At 40.5% G+C, this 19,125-nt stretch overlaps 2 protein-coding genes and 1 long non-coding RNA gene across 3 annotated transcripts in view; 2 read left to right on the forward strand and 1 right to left on the reverse strand.

Annotated features, from left to right (window-relative positions):
* LOC139941833 (gamma-aminobutyric acid type B receptor subunit 2-like) overlaps positions 1-7,517 on the forward strand; it is a 27,223-nt gene extending 19,706 nt beyond the window's left edge. The window contains exons 11-16 of the mRNA XM_071938458.1: positions 592-724; positions 2,140-2,247; positions 2,969-3,094; positions 4,338-4,483; positions 6,000-6,192; positions 7,191-7,517. Coding sequence (XP_071794559.1) covers positions 592-724; positions 2,140-2,247; positions 2,969-3,094; positions 4,338-4,483; positions 6,000-6,192; positions 7,191-7,340 — 856 coding nt within the window. The 3' untranslated portion in view covers positions 7,341-7,517. The remainder of the gene's footprint in view (positions 1-591; positions 725-2,139; positions 2,248-2,968; positions 3,095-4,337; positions 4,484-5,999; positions 6,193-7,190) is intronic.
* A 1,911-nt stretch (positions 7,518-9,428) lies between these two features.
* Positions 9,429-16,882, reverse strand: LOC139942325 (transmembrane protein 53-like). The gene is made up of 3 exons (XM_071939147.1): positions 16,681-16,882; positions 10,893-10,995; positions 9,429-10,551 (listed from the first exon to the last, which is right to left on the reverse strand). The coding sequence occupies exons 1-3, from the start codon at positions 16,804-16,806 to the stop codon at positions 9,806-9,808; spliced, it is 975 nt and encodes a 324-aa protein (XP_071795248.1). The 5' UTR covers positions 16,807-16,882; the 3' UTR covers positions 9,429-9,805.
* LOC139941727 (uncharacterized) lies at positions 12,321-14,110 on the forward strand. The gene is made up of 2 exons (XR_011786619.1): positions 12,321-12,478; positions 13,331-14,110. It is a non-coding gene; the product is annotated as an uncharacterized lncRNA (long non-coding RNA).
* Positions 16,883-19,125: the final 2,243 nt, after the last annotated feature.

Genomic DNA, 19,125 nt, shown 5'->3' on the forward strand with positions numbered 1-19,125 from the left:
ACGAGAAAGGGACTTGAATCAAGTCTACACGTGTGTCCACCCCTAGTGAGACCCCCAAATCATAACACCAGCTCATGCGATATCTCTTGTTTTAAACCAAAAAGCAAAATCAGATCCTCAATTTAAACTTACCCCAAATTGTCGCATTCGTAAACAGTGAATAAACGGAGTTCAAACCTTTGCAACCTTACACCCAAAACTAACATATCCGAACATTAAAGGAACACGTTGCCATGGATCGGTCTAGTTGGTCTTTGAAAAGCATTTGTAACCGTTTTTATAAAATGCATCTGGGTAGAAAGATGTTGTAAAAGTAGAATATAATGATCCACACAAACATGCTTCGAAATTGCACGGTTTTTCTTTTACCTCGTCGACTATCACGGTCGGCCGTTTTTAACTCCCAATGGCCGACCGTGTTAGTTCGCACAGTAAAAGGAAAACCACGCAATTTCGAAGCACGCTTATGTGGATCATTGTATTCTACGTACAGCTGCTGCACCTAGTGAAAACATTACTGTGTTGTACCATAACGCAAAGCTAAAATCTTCTCAGTCATAAACAATTCTTATTTTCATAATATCTCACCAGACAGATCAAGATGTCCAGCCCCAGGGTGAATAACCTCATCGCATCGGGAATCATGCTAGCTTATCTGTGTGTCGTGCTCCTAGGCGTCGATCGATCTATGGTTGATATTGATGCATTGCAAACAATTTGCAGGGTATGGTATGACTGACTATTTGCCAATTTGTTTTCCCACATTAATTGGTGCTCGATATCGATATCGGGTATGTAATAAAATAACCATCTTCGAATTGTATCAAGAAAACACACAATAAAGTTAAAATAAAGTGCACACGATTTGTATAAATCACATGTGGACCTACACGGACGTCCACACAGTGTTAATTATAGCGTTTAAGAATATGATTTTCCTTATAGTACAGAACAAAGGAATGTCCACACAGTGACTGCAACACAGAGTTTTGTGTGATGACGTCAGGAGAATGGCAATAAATAACATGTGGACCTACACGGACGTCCACACAGTGTTAATTATAGCGTTTAAGAATATGATTTTCCTTATAGTACAGAACAAAGGAATGTCCACACAGTAACTGCAACACAGAGTATTGTGTGATGACGTCAGGAGTATGGCGACATGGACCTAAGCCCAGTTCATACTTCATGCGGATACGACACGATTTTAACGTCGCATAATTCGAAACGAAAATCGCATCGGTTGAAATGTGATCAACTCCTGCGAAACACTAATTATTTTTGCAGCAAAAAAAAAAAAAAAAAAACAGGGCTGTTACGTAAACATTCAGTCGCTTTCGCATACACAGGAAGTACGAACCGGGCTCTTCTGGGGCTGATTTCACAAAGATGATTGATCGTAACTGCAAATCAATCGTAGTTGCTAAGAAAAGTGTGATGTCACAATACAAATCACTATGGTGATGCTTAAAACTTGTCTTGCGATTAACTTTATTGCTTTGTGAAATCGGCCCGCAAGTGTTGGGTACCGCGGGCCACTGCTGCGGTGTACCTGTGCCTATGTTTGTGCCCCATAAGACATTAGGAAATCTTGTTCCCTTTCACTCTCCTTTGAAATTATATGTTTTTCTCAACGACTTTACACAATTTCCTTGCTAGGACATCATGATATACCAATATAGGTCACTGACCACAAATATTTGCAACATAATAGAAACCGAATCATCTTGAAAAATGGTGCTTGTCTTAGGCGAGTTAGGGGTCAAAGACGCGAAAACTGCATAATAGTCGCTAAAATGCGTTACATCGGCAAGGTATTTTGCCAGAATTTCAGTATTTCACATTCTGATTAATTGTTAAAATGTATCAATAATGTAGTACGTTATTATATAATGCAGCCATGTCATGGAAATTTCATAGATTGTCGAGGAAGACATTCAATTCTCATAGAAATTGACAAATAATGGACACGATTTTATCGTGTCTTTGTGCACAAAATTAGGCACACCCCAGCAGTGGCGCGCGGTGCCCATGGTGGCGCCTAGCACCTGCGCGCCTTGGTCTATACCCATGTGCCTACCTGTGTTTTGCGCAAGTTTGTGCAAATAACGAATATTTCATACTTTATTCCCGCAGGTTCGTTCGTGGCTCATGCCTGTGGCTTTTACACTGGCCTTTGGCGGGATGTTCACCAAGATGTGGCGGGTGTACAGCATCGTCATCGCAAACAAGACAAAACGAAAGGTTCTTTTACCGTTTATTCATACATACCTAAGACAGTTTATCCATTCTGATTGGTCGAGATGACAACTTTTTCACCACACCTTGATTCCCGTGACAGTGTATGTGCGTGAAAAATAAAAACAGAGTTGAATTGATCGAACCGAGTTTCTGATTTAATTGTGATGTTTTAGTGTGACCATAATTCCAATGAAACCAACGTGTGGACTGGACAAGTCTATTAACTGAAGGTGTTTAGAAAGTACCCCTTTATAAATAGGCCGACACATTCCATAAGTTCCTTAGTCAGAATTCAACCAGATCACAGGGAAACTGCTCATTTGTGGGTCAGACTGACCCTTTTGGAGTCAGGCCGGCACGGATACTAGTTAGAACATTCAAACGGATTTGGTGTAAATTTGACAAACTTTTGGGTTCATTATGACACAGATTCCGAATCCGGGTCAAACTGATATGGGTCAAGCCCTCTGGGAGGTTGAACCGGGTCAATTCTGACCCGGATCTGTAAGAGTGCATCGCTGATGTCAAATACTGTAACGTGCTCCCCCTTTTGGCGCCAAGCACAACTCGAATCAGCCAATAATGAAATACCTTAATTCTCAGTAAGGCAGCTGATTGAGCGTGTGGCGTTATGTCTAACATAGTCTAACAAAACTAAATCTGTTTATGGAAACATCAGTTTATTTGTTGATCCATATACTATTAATTTTCTTTTTTTCATTAGGTGATAAAAGATCGCCACCTGGTCGGTATTATCGCAATCCTCTTATTGGTTGACTTTGCTATCCTCGTCCCCTGGCAGATCATCGATCCCATACATATCGAGGAGATACGAACCCCCGTACCACAGGTAAGCCCAATCAGACGTCATCGATGTTTAATATCCAGATGCACACTAGAACTTTTTTAAAGTGGAGTGCCTCGATTGCTTGGTTGGCACAATTCGCTCTGCAGCAGTTTGTCGAGGGGAACTAGAACTTTTTTAAAAGGTGCAGTGCCTCGGTTGCTGGGTTGGCACATTTCGCTCTGCAGCAGTTTGTCGATCGAGGGGAAAACTAGCATAATTCACATCGAGTGGCGTTACATTGGCGCCAGTTCAGTGACGGCTTGTACTATCAAAACCATGCTATCTGACAATTGGCAATGCTTTTCTTAACATACTTGAACCGAGGCCTAAATTTACTTATTATGAACTCCACAGTCTTCCAGATGGTCTAGAGAGTTCATTTCACCGTTCCAGGGCGGACCCCTGAACATTTGCACGGTTGGTAGCAGGTGTGTTCACACAATGTTATTACTTAACGACAGACTAAAGGCTCTTTTGTTAACGAGTCAATTGGGGAATTCCCGTGAAACAGCGGACCAGTCAATGTTGTAAAAAATCCACCGAGTAAACGACCTTGCCCGGCCACTCAACTTTAATTATGTTTCTCAAGCGTAAGCATTATAGCTGTATTATTTGGTAACCACTTGATGCATTGGGGTCATGTTCTGATGACTGGTTGGCTTAACTCGACTCACTTTGGGTTCAAATCCTGGCAAATACTGTGTCCTCGTTGAAGAACTAGCTGCTCTTCTTTATCCAGGCGTGGTGCACTATGAATCCCGCGGTGGACTTGCGTTTTAAAGGCAGTATACACTATTGGTAGTTACTCAACATAATTATTTAGCATCAAACCTCACTTGGTCACGAGTTATCGGGAGCTGTTGATATTATAAAACATTGTGAGAAACGGCTCTCTCTGAAGTAACGTAGTTTTCGAGAAAGAAGTCACTTTCCACGAATTTGATTTCGAGACATCAGAATTAGATATTGAGGTGTCGAAATCAAGCATCTGAAAGCACACAACTTCGTGTGACAAGGGTGTTTGTCTTTCATTATTATCTCGCAACTTCGACGACCAATTGAGCTCAAATTTTCACTGGTTTGTTATCTTATGCAAATGGAGATACACCAAGTGATAAGACTGGTCGTTGTCAATTACCAATAGTGGCCAGAGCCTTTCAAGGTTTTTAAAGAGCGCTATAAATGAAAAATTTTAACGAAGTTATGGCATCGTTTGTTAATTGATCCTGTGTATTTCCCACATCAGACCAAAGAAGATAAAGCCAACTACACCAAGCACGAATTGCTGTATGTCAACTGCACATCTTTTAACAACACCATTTGGACCATGGCGATGCTCATCTACAAGGCGTTTGTCGTGGTGTTTGGTGCCTTTCTCGCTTGGTCCACAAGGTATATACTCGGGTATACAGATATACAGCTAGCCAACTGCCCCGTGCCAAAACAAGAAAGGGCAAAACAGAGACATAAGTATGAACAGGACCAGTCCCTAAAATCGTGAGGGGGTAGGGCTAAGGGCCCGGTCACACAAGCCCCGGTCACACAAGCCCCGATAACGAGAACGAAAACGAGAAAGATAAAAATGCACGCCTTCGATTGGTTGAATAAGCGTGGGCGTATTCTGCGTGGGGCATTTCAACCAATCGAGGGCGTGCATTTTATCGTTCTCGTTGTCGTTCTCGTTATCGGGGCCTGTGTGACCGGGCCTTAACATTCAAGTAAGATGGCGGGCCTTGTATATTTTGTGAACTACCTTGACCCAAGAGTTTGAAACTTCGATCTTTTGTAAGTCAATAGGACGTTTAAATTTCGCTTTGGAGTGTTAAAGTACAACTAACAAGCAAGTAATTAACCAATGTTGTTTTATTTCGTTTGGTATATCCATGTTTTGTACAAGAGCTTCTGCGTGGAAACTGCATTGTGGATCCGTGTCCAGAGCCCAATTTCATAGCGCTGCTTAGCGGCCGATTTTGTGCTTACTTTGCAATTTCTATTTCATAGCGCTGCTAACCGTAAGCACACGAAAAGGCATGCTAATTCTTCCGGTGCTTACCGCACGAAAATAAATGACGTCACAATGCAAATCCGCGGTAAACACGCAATATGGCCGCCCAATTTTTCTGCTAACCTGTGAAATACGCTAAGGCTTAAGCAAATTTTTCTGCTACAGTAAGCACGCAAATTTGCTTACCGCTATGAAATATGGGCCCAGTGGAGAGGAACATGCAAGCCTTCCTGCAGATGTTGCTCTTAGTGTGACAAGTGTTTTCTCAGTGCGTTTGACCCAGTGATAACCCTTTCCGTCGTTTTATTAGTATCTATACCATTTGAAGATTGGGAACAAAACACACAGATAGGGGAAGGACATTCTAACGGTGGTTGCTCCACAAAAATTGTTGTGTGGAGATGCTAGTATACACATATTATTGACTGGCAATGAGGTAACTAGTGTACGTCTATTCCCCCGAGGGACTTTGAGTGACCAGAAGAGCGACCTATTTCCCGAGGCCGAAGGCCGAGGGGAATGGGTCGCTCTTCTGGTCACTCACAGGCCCGAGGGGAATAGACGTACACTAGTTACCGAATTATGCCAGTCAATGTGTTTTACAACACAGCTCGGTCTTAAATGTCAAATAAGAACAGAAATCTGGAAAAGAAAGGAAGTTTTGTAGTTGTTGTTCACGGTTCAAGTCAAGAGAGGGCGCTGTAGCCGGGCACTATTTTCAAAGACTAGTGCCCGCTCGGGTACTAGTTCCCGCAAAACACGCGCGCGCGATCACGAGGTGTGTTATAATAATAGTATAGGGACCATGATACATGAGCCAACAGAAAAACACATGTCTTTACAGGAGCGTACACAATTTGTTGCTGTTGCTGTTTGTTATTATTTTGCTTTTGTTTTAAACAGGAATGTGAAAGTGTCTGGTCTGAATGACAGTTATTACGTAGGTCTGTCAATCTACAATACCGTCATCTGCTGTGTCGTTGCTGTGCCGTTATCGTTCCTTGCGGTGTCCTCCATCGGCGTGACCTTTGCCCTCGTTTCCGGTTTTCTGCTGTTCTGCATTACTGCGTCACTCTGCATGCTTTTCTTCCCAAAGGTAACGTTTGAGTTAAGGGTGCGTGGTCAGCTACAAAATACACACCGAGTATAGGCTCGGGTACACTCTAAAAAATAACCGGTTCATAGTTAACCAGGATCCCTTGAGGCCTGACAAATTTCATGGTCATTATTGACGCGAATCTGTCACAATAACCCATATGGGTCAAAATGACACAGAGTCCAAGTTAAAGGTATATTTTTAGCACTATCTGGGTCAATCTGACCTTGAGTGGGTCGGAGAACTTACGTGCAACTAATACAGGCAACCAGTTCCTCCTAAAGAAGAAATGTCATTCACATTATTATTATCAACGTCACCTAATTTTCTTGGGTATCGTATTAAGACAATGTTCAACAAATAATTGGCTTGTGCTCGAAGTGGTCCTGTATGAAGCATGGTGAAATTTTATGGCGTTTGATTATCTTCCCTGTGTCGACCCCGCGGTGCTCACTCGTGTGAACTCCTGACAAGAACTAATCGAACGATCACTCGCCTCTCGTGGTGAAGTCATGCACCTCGGGTCATCAGCCCCATGTGAACCGTTCCACAAGCAGGGCACTTTGGGCTGACCTGGGTGAGCCCCTGGAATGACGTCAAAGCTATTCGAACCTACCGGTATGGCGGTTTCAGTCTTCCACCGTGTTCAGTTTTCCGGGACTCAGTACAGCTTAAACAATTGACCACTTTCGCTTGCTGTGCGCAGGCGTTGCATGACGTAATGTTACCATATTTTGTCATTCGGAAAACTGAACACGGCGGTAAGTTGAAACCGCTAAACCTGGGCAGACCGGTGTCAACCTTGGGAATATGAAGCTAATCGAACGCACCGGTCATCACCGGGTGAAAAGCCTTTTCTTTGGCTGTCTCTTTCCGACTTGTTTATCTTCAAGCTGTGCCCGAATTTTCCCACTTTTTCTCCTCCGCAAGATGTTATTAACCCAACATGTACAGTTTTGTTTAAGCATTTCAATAATTAAATTGTAAAACCCATCCAGGTGATCGCAGTTTACAGCAAGAATGCAATCGAAGACGAGACATTCACCGGGATACGGTTTAACACTACCATATCTGCACCCAGACCGCCAAAGGGGACTAACATACCGTCGACCAGCGCTCAGGTAGAGTCAAGAAGTACAGCACAGTAGCAACAATTCCTCGTCAGGAAAACTTGAATTCAAAGGCGTTGGACACTAGTGGTAATTATTCAAAATTATTGTTAAAGGCAGTGGACACTATTGGTAATTACTCAAAATAATTATCATCATAAAACCTTTCTTGGTAACGAGTAATGGGGAGAGGTTGATGGTATAAAACATTGTGAGAAACGGCTCCCTCTGAAGTGCCATAGTTTTAGAGAAAGACGAAATTTTCCACGAATTTGATTTCGAGACCTCAGATTTAGAACTTGAGTTCTCGAAATCAACCATCTGGACGCACACAACTTCATATGGAAAAAGGTGTTGTTTTCTTTAATTATTATCTCGCAAGTTCGATGACCAATTGAGCTCAAATTTTCACAGGTTTGTTATTTTGTGCTTATGTTGAGATACAACAACTGTGAAGGCTAGTCTTTGACAATTACCAATAGTGTCCACTGCCTTTAAGAAGTACAGCACAGTAGAAACAGTTCATTGTCAGGGACACTTAAACTCAAAGGCATTGGACACCAGTGGTATATATTCAAAATAGTTGTTAACATAACAAAATTACTCGGTAACGAGCCATCGAGAGCTGTTGATACAAGTATAAAACATTGTGAGAAACGGAAACGGCTCATTCTGAAGTAACGTAGTTTGTGAGAAAGAAGTGATTTCTCACTAAGATGATAATATTTGAATTGAATTCGATACCTCAGCTGGGGTCTCGAACTCAAGGCATCTGAAAGCACACAACTTGTGCGACAAGGATACATGTTTTCACCTGTTGTTCTCTCCTAGACGACCAAATGAGCTCAAATCTGACAGGTTTGTTAATTTTATGCATTTGGATACATCAAGTGAGAACACTGGACTTTGACAATAACCAAAGGTGTCGGGTGCCTTTAATCAAAACGCAGTCAGTTTTGTAAATATAGCGGATTGGTTACGTAACCCGTAGACGAGTAAGATAACAGCTACAATCTAAAATCTCCCGGTCAGAATTGACCCGGCTTCCGAGTTGCGTTGAGCTAACTTATTTCTGGATCAAGTTGACCACGGGAACAGGCTAAAAAAACAATACGATATTTCCTCAGATTCTTTGTCAGTTTGAGACATTTCTTGGTAATTTTTTTTTATTTTTATTTTTATTTTTTTTTTTTTGGGGGGGGGGGGTAAATTTGACCCGGAATTAGGTCATACTCAACGTGACTCGGAATCCAGGTCAATTTTGACCCGGGAGTTTAGGACCAAGTAACCTGCGTGTGCAGAAAAAAGTGACCCTGTATACATGTAAATCACCCCTGTGATTTTCTGGTAACGAGACCTTGTACGTGTTTGTTGAGAGAACATAATTTCAATACATTAACAAAGGTAAATTTCCCCAAAAATTACAATCCCGGGCAAATCTGTCGGCCAGAGATTCTGTCCATCACAATATGAAAAAAAACAACGTTGGCTTAAGAAGGATGCTGCAAAAGAGGGCGCCATCAGAAGTAGTTGGTACACAGGAGCGACATAATTTCCTACCACACTGGTACACAAAGAATAGGAATAGCAACGGGTAATTAAAATTAACGTGAACACCATGGCTGTTTTGTTTTGTCATTATGTATACGGATAATAAATCTTCAAGTATAAAACAAATAATTAAATACAATTAAAAATAACTTCAGTTCATTGTTAATCAATTCCACCAGAGTATTTCTTTCTTTTTAAGGAATCCTTATTTCTAAGCTTTCGCCAAAGGGTTGCGGTGGTAAGGCCTGTGCCAAACGTCGCACGTTTGTCGTGTCGAACTCAAATAGTAATTTTGACGAGCTTAAAGGAACACGTTGCCTTGGATTGGTTGAGTTGGTCACTAAACAACGTTTGAAACCGTTTGTTATGAAATAAATATGGTTAGAAAGATTTTTTTAAAAGTCGAATATAATGATCCACACAAGTATCACTAAAAATTGCACGGTTTTCTTTTTACGCCACGAACTATCACGGTCGGCCATTTATGGAAGTCAAAATTGTGACTCCCATAAATGGCCGACCGTGTTGTTGGACGAGGTAAAAAGAAAACCACGCAATTTCGAGGCATGTTTGTGTGGATCATTGTATTCTACTTTTACATCATCTTTCTAACCATATGCATTTTATAACAAACGGTCACCAAATGCTTTTCAAAGACAACTCGACCGATCCAAGGCAACGTGTTCCTTTAAGAAAAGTCGATGAACGCCACTCACCAACATGGTAATAATAAGGCCAGAACTAATGGTGGAAAACCATATCATTATGAATTTGTCGAGTGAAAATCACTTGAGTTCGACACGGCAAAAGTGCGACCTTTGTGTAGGGGGAGCGTCTAGACTTGATATCAAGTCTGATATCGCAGTTATTTTCCCTGCATCCGCCTCGCAACAAAACCCATGGTATCCCCTTAGACTTTAAACTCCCTGTTTTGCAGTTTTTTAATGTTTATTCTAGAGTTTAGAAATTGATGTAACCTTATCAAGGTTTAAAGTGTTGAGATATTTTACTAAGCAATCTTCGTACTCTTCCGGAAAATTACGAAGGCACTCGGCGTGATGGGAACCGTCGAATTGTTTAAAGTGAGGCACGTTACCAGTGCGGACCTTCCACAGGTCAATCAATCTCTCCATGGATTCTGTCTTACACATGGGGTCCTCTGAGGAGAAGATACATAAGACGGACGTCTTGAAAGGGTTGTTCAAGAAGATGCCAATGAATCTGTCATAGTGTGCCACTGTGTAACTACGAGTGAGATAGAAGTACAGCGAAGTGGCCGAGAAGATTACCTGCCGTAGGAGCCATGACTTAGCCAGTATCTGAGACAGCCCGTATCTCTGCTCCTTCAGCGTACCAATGACGATGCTGTCGAACACTTGGCCGTGAATTCTCGGTTGCAGCTTTCTGAACTCCCGGCTGTGCTCCATGACACGGGCTAGCAACACGGAGTAGATGTAAGCACCAATAGAAAAGGCATGCACAACAATCGGTGACGCGTCAGTTTTCGTGATCAAATAGTTGGATATTTCAGCTGCGACGGGGAGAGCAGTCCGAGGCCACATGTAGAGTTTAGGGTGAGTGGCGTATGCTGTTAAGACATTGAAACCTTGCTGTGCGTAGAGTGTACGGAACCGATCTAGAGCCCTCTCGGTGGCTGTAGCCCATGGCATGAGTAATACCAATGGAGTATTGACATCCTCTAAAATAAAATAACATACGAAACACACAACATCAAAAGAAAGTGAAGGGGGGCAGATCATTGGAAAGTGTTATAATATTTATTCTTCTAAAGGCACTGGACACTGTTTGGTAATTACTCAAAATAATTTGTAGCAAAAAATTGTAACATGCAGACCTTAAGATTAATCCTAAGATAGGACGAGTTCCTCGTGCCACTCGAGATAAGAGTCCTAACTCTTTGTGAAATCGACGGCAGGCTACAGTGCACGGTTGAGACGCGTCCTAAGTCATAAGATTAATCCTAAGTTAGGAAGAGTTTTGTTAAATCGACGGCTGTATCCTCACTAGGTGGTAACCTACCTTTGTACTTATGTAGCCGCAACACCGGTGAAATAGTCACTATCGTTGGCTCCACTATGCTCTTCATTGTTGCTGTAGAAGTTGACCTACGGGCGCTTGATAACTGAAAAGAATTGAGCCAGTATTTCTTTTTATGAATAATATAGTCAGTTTGTTAGATGATTGATGTACCATACTTTACACCATTATTTGACAACACATCACTAAAATGTTGGCTACTTGGCCCTTGGCTGAGTTCCAAATACAATTTACATTTTCCTCCACAAGTGCTCTTTTCCAAACGGAAACTGCCTTGTCCCTTCAAGAGCGAAGTTCAAGACCAAACGGTAATGTTCATCACTCAAAAAAGTTGAATCCAACACTTGCAAAAGTTCGGTGAGTGACTACACTTTGAGAGTGTTGGGTCCAGCGTGTTGTTTGTTAAATCTAGCATTTAATTTTTTTGATCCAACGCCAAAAGGGTTAAAGACACTGGACACTTTTGGTAATTGTCAAAGAACAGTCTTCCCACTTGGTGTATCTCAACATATGCATACAATAACAAACCTGTGAAAATTTGAGCTCGATTGGTCGTCGGAGTTGCGTGATAATAATGAAAGAAAAAACACCCCTGTCACACGAAGTTGTGTGCTTTCAGATGCTTGATTTCGAGACCTCAAATTCTAAACTTGAGGTCTCGAAATCAAATTCATGGAAAATTACTTCTTTCTCTAAAACTATGGCACTTCATAGGGAGCCGTTTTTCACAATGTTTTATACCATCAACCTATCCCCATTACTCGTCACCTAGTAAGGTTTTATGCCAATAATTATTTTGAGTAATTACCAATAGTGTCCACTGCCTTTAATTCAACAATTTAAGTGTTATTTCAACATTTCTCAACAATTACCTTTTAACTATTGGATCGGATTGTTAAACGTTACACTGGCACTTAAATCGTTGACACGTACACAACCACAATGCTCCCAAACACACGAACCTGTGAGTGGAATATTCGTGAGGAATTATTCTGTAAAATCAATGAGCGCATACTTTGCCATTGATAAACCATGCAGCCTACCGCTGAAATGCGTTAACTTCACAGCTGATGAACTTTGACATTTTGTTTAATTTTTATTAAACTACTATGGAGTTGCACCATTTTTTGTTCATACAAAACGACAGATATGCTCTTCGTTCATACTTTTCAGAAAAGGCCGAAAAACAATTAATTCCAGAAGGCCTCTTGACTAATTAAATATCCATACCGAGGTCCTGCACGAAACCCATGAATAATCTGCAGATTAAAGGAAGTGTTAGGAACGACTTTTCTGTGCACTGCTTTGTAGACTGGGTACGTACAGTTTACATGAGTTTCTCGATGCTCACTCAATCGTGACCGGAGGAGGTCAAATAAGTCGTTGTAGCTGTAGGAACAGTCCGTGCGCACCGTGCTCGATAATGAAGCATAGCGCTCGATTTCATTTGCAGCGAGAGCTGGCCTCGGACCCCTTCGAGATTTCGCGTGAAAATGCGAGCGTTCCGACACTGCTCCTTCAAACCGATGGGAAGTACATTTCCGTCGGAGTTAGACCAACATGGTGGGGTAAGTAGCCTTCTCGACAATCTAACGTAGATTTAGAACCCAATTTTTACCGAATTTAACCTTCTAAGACATTTATATTTTCAACTGAAGTGTACTTAAGTTTTCACACTTTTCGAAGAATAGCCTCACATTTTTGGTGAACTTGACTGTTTCGAGCATAATGGAGACAAATGAGGTCGATATTATGGTAGACGAAGGGTTTCCGGTCCTATTGATGGTACATTCATTTCTGCACGTTCAACCGTTGTCGTGTTTTCGGCCTCGTAATTTCACGAGAAATCACAAATTTCTCCGTTGTTGCGGCACTCATTGTTGCGTGACGTCACAGTAAACACGATTTTCTGGGGCTGCTGTTTAGTTGTTTTGTCTTTCGTCGTCGTCGTGGCATGTATTTATAAAACATTTTTTTAAATATCAGAAAGTAGTACTAGTAGGGACCTGGTTTAACTTTAAACATTGTTATAATTATACCATGGAGGAAGAAATAGACCCTCCATGCTCGTACTACACAGTGAGTCAGTGACAGTTCTAGGCTATTTTGGACATGATATTTACAATACACAAGTTTTTGTCTTCAACTTGCACTTTGTTTTATTGCATTAATATATTTGTTTCTTTAGTCATGTTAGTTGTCATCTTATTATACAAAGTTAAATTTTTAATAACCGGATGTGTTTATATCGCAAACCTTATATTAGCGTGCTACGGAGTACAGTGCCCCCAGTTTAGGTCCATATACAATGAGAATTAGCCTGGTTATTTCTGTCAACCTTTTTTTAAATAACTATATGATGGGATCTAAACAATGTAAAATTAAAATCTTATGATACTTTTTTTCCCTCCAAACCTCAGGCCTACCCTTGATGATCTACCGTTGTTTCTAGCTTTTGGATAATTCCGTCACAAAGTACTTGTCGGAGAACGTGAAGTTGAACATTGACTGGTTTCTTCCTGATGTTGTAACCCAGCCAGATTTCTACGGGGTGTTGTAATTATGACTGTTCGGGAATGCCGTGCTCAGAGATGTAGTTGGTATCGCTAGGCTTCCGAGATGAAAGGTGAAAGGACACTTCGTACCTTTGCCTCTTTGCACCCTAGACGCTTCGTACCTTTGCAAGGTACGAAGTGACTATGGGACTCTTCGTACCTTGGACACTTCGTACCTTGGACACTTCGTACCTTCTTACAAGATACTTTAGTACCTCGTACTAAATGAAAGGTTTTGCTGGGTTTTTTTTTTCTCAAGCTAACAGACCCCGAATTGAGTTGAAACTTTTGCATGCTTGTGAATTTATATTTCTGAATATTTTTTTAATTTAAAGTTTAAAGTCTTAAGCCTGGTTCATACTTACTGCGAATGTGAATTCGATATGGATTTTACTTGAATTTTACATCACAACTCTGTTTTCGTTGCGATATTTGCACAATGCAATATTCGCACAATTCAACCTCTGCAAGTTATTTGTGAACTTTTGGTATCAACATTGGTATCGCATTCACATTCGCAGGAAGTGTGAAGCTTCATTTCAGATCAGAGACAGAAAAAATAGTTCAAATGTGAACTTAACGATCAGTAAGCTTTTCAACGAAAAGATCTTTGCCAATAGTATTGTACAATAACTTTAAGATAAAGAGTAAGCATTGTTCAATCATTGCTTTACAGGGTTCCCATCAAGATAAATTACGTTATTTTAATCAATATTTATTGGCAGACAAAAATAGTACTTAATGTTGTATTGCAAGTTGCTTGTGATGTTTATAGATAATAGGGAAAATAAGAAACTAGTTGAATTAGAAAGTATAATTTCCACTTTATATGTTTACAGATCTCCTAATACCTGGGTGTTCCTGTAACAACTTTTTTTAAATTTTTCTCCGAGCTGACCTAGCATTAAACAATTATTTAAATAATTAAGACTCTGTAAAGGAAAATGTGGATAATTGCATGAGACATTCCTGCAGCTGAAAGAATCAAATAAATAAATTAATAAATGAAATAAGAAAAGAATGTTGCAGTGTTTAATAAAAAATATGTTGTTAACAAATTGACCAATCCTCACAGAATAAAAGCATGAAAATGGGCAAGTAATGGTGGACCCTTGAAATGCAATAGTGTTTCTTTCATCAAGGTATAAACCACGGCGAATATCTAATACTATTTTCGGTGGAATGGCATATTAAAAAGCTTCAAAAAATAATTTTAATGGATTTAGCCATTGTACGGCAGACCTTCTTTAAACGAATCCCTTTTAGACAATGCACAATCCTTTGAAAAGCCTGGTACCTCAATGTTTACCCAACACCGCATTAATCAGTGTAACGTTTGAAGTAGGGAACCAGACATGACTGAAGTGTACGGAAACGCTAGGCAAATGACTAGCGTTTCCTTACACAGCAGCTGATTGGTTACACTAGTTACATAGGACATTGAGCATGGTCCATGTTTTGACCAATCACGTGTGGGCTCTCATTTTACAAGCGAGACATGGCGGATTTCTCGATTCTGAACGGTCACGCTGACGAAGACGGATTCTTTTGGTGAACTTGACTGTTTCGAGCTACCTTGGAAATAACGAATACAGCGAAAGACTACATCAATAGTTTACCTAACAGTCCATCTGTAAAATTCTTCTGCACAATTTGGTTAAATATTAAAAAGATGACGTTTTTGAAGACCATTATTTCTGCACAAAGAGGGTAATGTTTTTTGTCTCATATTTCTTATTTTTGGATACATAAAATTATGGAATAATTTTTGTAGGTACAAGAAAACATTATTACTCCGTTTTATGAAAGTTTTTGTCTGTTAGAGTATTTAATACTCCCGAATTGGATTTTTTAAAATGCGTCCTCCGAGCTCATTATATATTCATAGCCGCGACGGTCATGAATATCTAACAAATGAAATGAAGGGGTTTTCTGACCCTTGCGCACTGACTGGGAAGGACTTTTCTGTGCACTGCTTTGTAGACTGGGTACGTACAGGTACAGTTTACATGAAATTCTCAACGCTCACTCAATCGTGACCGGAGGAGGTCAAATAAGTCGTTGTAGCTGCATAGAGCATAGAGAAAGGACACTCTATGCATAGAGTAAGGACCTTGTTGGTAGCTGTAGCTGGCTGCAACATGGAGCTATATCGTAGGAGGTCCTGTTTTCGAGGTGTCCCTAAAATCGTGGCAAATCTGTTACCTCTCTGTGCGCGATGTAAACAGTCTCTTAAATAAAAAAAATTGTGGTTTTATTTGCCAAGCAAAGAGTCTCCTCTCCCTTGACCAAAACTTAGAAACACGTAAGGCTCCACTGGTTATTTGCACCTGTAAATGCAAAAAGTTTGGTATTGTAGGCATTTCTACATGGTACAAAAATATGTCATAATGTTGAGGCCATATACAAATATTTGCCCACCGAAAAAGTTTCATCAAACACTATTTCAATTCACAATTCATGATGATCAACTCATGTGACTAAATATTTTGCTGAGCATTCTGAAAAAAAAAATACAGAGGCTTAAAGAAGCCATATGCCTTATATCATTTTCTAATATATTTGGAGATTTTTATTTGTTAACCCTCATATAAATATTATGATAAATATTAAAATTTAAACATCAGCTTGTTGATTCAATTATCACTGTTTATTTATACGCTTTATTGTAAATTTTAATAAAAAAAAGGGAAACAAATAAATAAAAATCAGATTTGAAAGCCAATAATTATTCATACTTTTTATAAAATTATTTATTTTTGGTATTTTTGCAAATTACCATGGTAATTTTTAAAAATTTCATTAATAATATTTTGAATAAAACGAAGACAACTGCTGGCTATAGAGTCACACACAGAGTCTTAAAGAACACTTGTAGTCACTGCAGATGTTTCTTCCATGTATGGCTTCACCGGGAAACCATACTTTCTGCCGTGAAAACAGAAAAAACTCAAAACAAATGGGGCCATTTGAAGTCATCAAAGATCGGTGTGTGGTGTGAACATTTCAATGTCCATCAAGTTTTAATATATGTTTGCGTACTTCATATTAACAAAAGAAGGTAATTAGGGCATCGGTTGATATGGCATCATTATTATTTTTTCCCAATTCAAAGAAAAAGGCATAATAGCGTGAAAACTGGTAAGAGGAGGATACAAGGCTGCAACAAGGGCATTTTGAGTGGCGGGGGCCATTGTGCTGAAATATTACCTTACCCAATGAAATCCAGAAAGCTGTTCATGAACTCGTCGTGGTCCTCGTAATCTTGCTGATAATTGATTGAGAACACATGCACGTGGTAACCACAGTAATCGACAAAACCCGCAGACCAAAAAGGACATTATTATAGCACGAAAACAAATACCTAGTGGTCACATCCAGAGTAATGGTTACATTATCGCTGTTTTGTTCTGTGGTCAAGTCGATTCTTCAAGGACACACACCGGCAACATAGACTTGTACCAAGTCTGTGAACATATTTTTTTTTTCTGAAATAGTCTAGCGCCCTCGTCTGGATTATTCTTTGATCACGCTTGGATCTAGCCTGAACATCTGACGTCACACTTCGAGGCTCGTGAAGAGACCGGCATCAAAACCGGCGTGTATTTTGACCTTCGACCTACATTCATGATCATTAACACGGAGATACGCAGACAAATTATATTGCGGACGTCACTGCACATTTATCAAAATAATAATATCATTGTACAAAATTAATCTAGTGGCGGGGATCTATCTTTATGGGCATACTAGCTTGGATCGAGTTAGGGCCGTTGTCACATGGAATTCTGTCCCCCCGCACAGCGGTCCGCGGAGAATCTTCTAGGGGACTCTCGTAATCTTTTTCGACAATAAAACCCTCTTCGTTCAAAACGCACAAATTTTGGGGAACTATAATGTGCAATGTAGGCTACCTGTGTAATGTCAGTAGTATTATTTCCTGCATACTTCCCATTAGTCTTGGAATCAAGTCGGTATTTGTTGGGACGGCTGACCGGAACTACTTTTAGTCGTGTACCCTACGTCCGCAATTTATTTATTTTTTTATTTATTTTTTTATTTATTTTAAATCTTTAGACATACACAATAGTTGCAAGTTGTACAGGGGCTGTCAAGGCTAAAACAAAAGTATAAAACTGTCATCAAAAGATGTGTAAAACCAGACCCCTGCCAACGATAAAAATATAATTATACAATATAAAAAGGTGTTTGCACTGAAACATTTAAGAATCACACAATAGAAATCATTAAAACACAACAAAATCAGACTATTGAAAACAAAAAACTACACCCACAACAAAACACCGCAGCGATAAGAGGAAGGGACAACAATTGAAAATAATAAAAAACATAGAATGGACTAAAAAAAAAACAGAAAAAAATAAAATTGGCACAGAGTGCACCCTCACAGATTCATGCCAACCCACTGGGCCCGAGAACAATGATAGCAGAGAGCCTCCCCAAACACCACCCAAAAAGCACAAAGACCCCTTAGACAATTAAAACCACTAGCACTTTTAACATACTAAAAATTCCCCCCTCAGCTTCATACGAAAGGACTTGTACCCCTCCAAAATCAAAACATTCCTGGTATCCAAAGTGAGCTCTGATGAGAACATTTTAGGAAAGCGAACAATGGTAGAAAATTTATAAGCATCCGTCCTAGGTTTTAGGTGATGAAAAGTGAGCAATTCTGTGTGACGGGAGTTAACTTTAGACAGATTAGTTAAGTCATTCATAAAACTATACCGAGTGGACATCAACAGTTTTGCAATGTCCATGTGTCGCCAAAGAATCGTGAAATAATATTGACTATTCTTAACTTAACCCACACCTATGACGTCATGCTATTGTTAAATTGATCCAATGTGTTTTACTGCTCACAAAGTAGCTGTTTAAAGGGTGAATAATTGCCAAACCTAGCGAAAACGTCCCACAGGCTGAAGCTCCGTCGGTGGGCGCTCATGCCTGGGACAGGGGACACATTCTCCGTTTTGGGACACAATCTCCGTTGATTACGGTGGACAGAATAACCTAACAAGAGACAGTTTATCCTAGTGAGACACTGTCTCGCGGGGACGCTGTACCCTAGATAAGCCAGGTAAAGTGGTCCGAAGGAAGGTGGCTGGGGGAAGGGGGCTGGGGGAGGGGGCTGGGGGAGGGGGGGGGGGACACACACAGATTCACCGGGGGACAGAATCTCCGTCCACGCCGTGTCCGAAACGGCGACAGCAAAACGGCTAGATCGCGCGCGTCTTCCCATTCTTCAACACTGACAGATGAGCTGATCTAGCCGTATATAACAGCTCAGTAGCAGAAGTCGCCGTTTCGGACACGGTCTAAGATGTTCGGTCATCTTTGGATCGATCCAGCGAAATGATGGGTTGCATACGCACCAGTACGAGCGCATTCCACATTGGACCATCCCCCGACCATGGAGGAAGAAAATTGTGTAACGTTCTTCTTCCATGCATGCCCTGACATAATACAACAACCCAGGTCGCCGATGACGCCGTTAAAGGGAAGGACACATTTGGTAATTTGTCTAAGACCAGTCTTCTCACTTGGTGTGTATCCCACCATAACCATAAAATAACAAGCCTGTGGAAATTTGGGCTCATTCGGTCTTCGAATGGTGAGAAAATGATGAAAGAAAAAAC

This window comes from Asterias amurensis, chromosome 9 (assembly GCF_032118995.1).
Source record: "Asterias amurensis chromosome 9, ASM3211899v1".
Classification (NCBI taxonomy): Eukaryota; Metazoa; Echinodermata; class Asteroidea; order Forcipulatida; family Asteriidae; genus Asterias; species Asterias amurensis.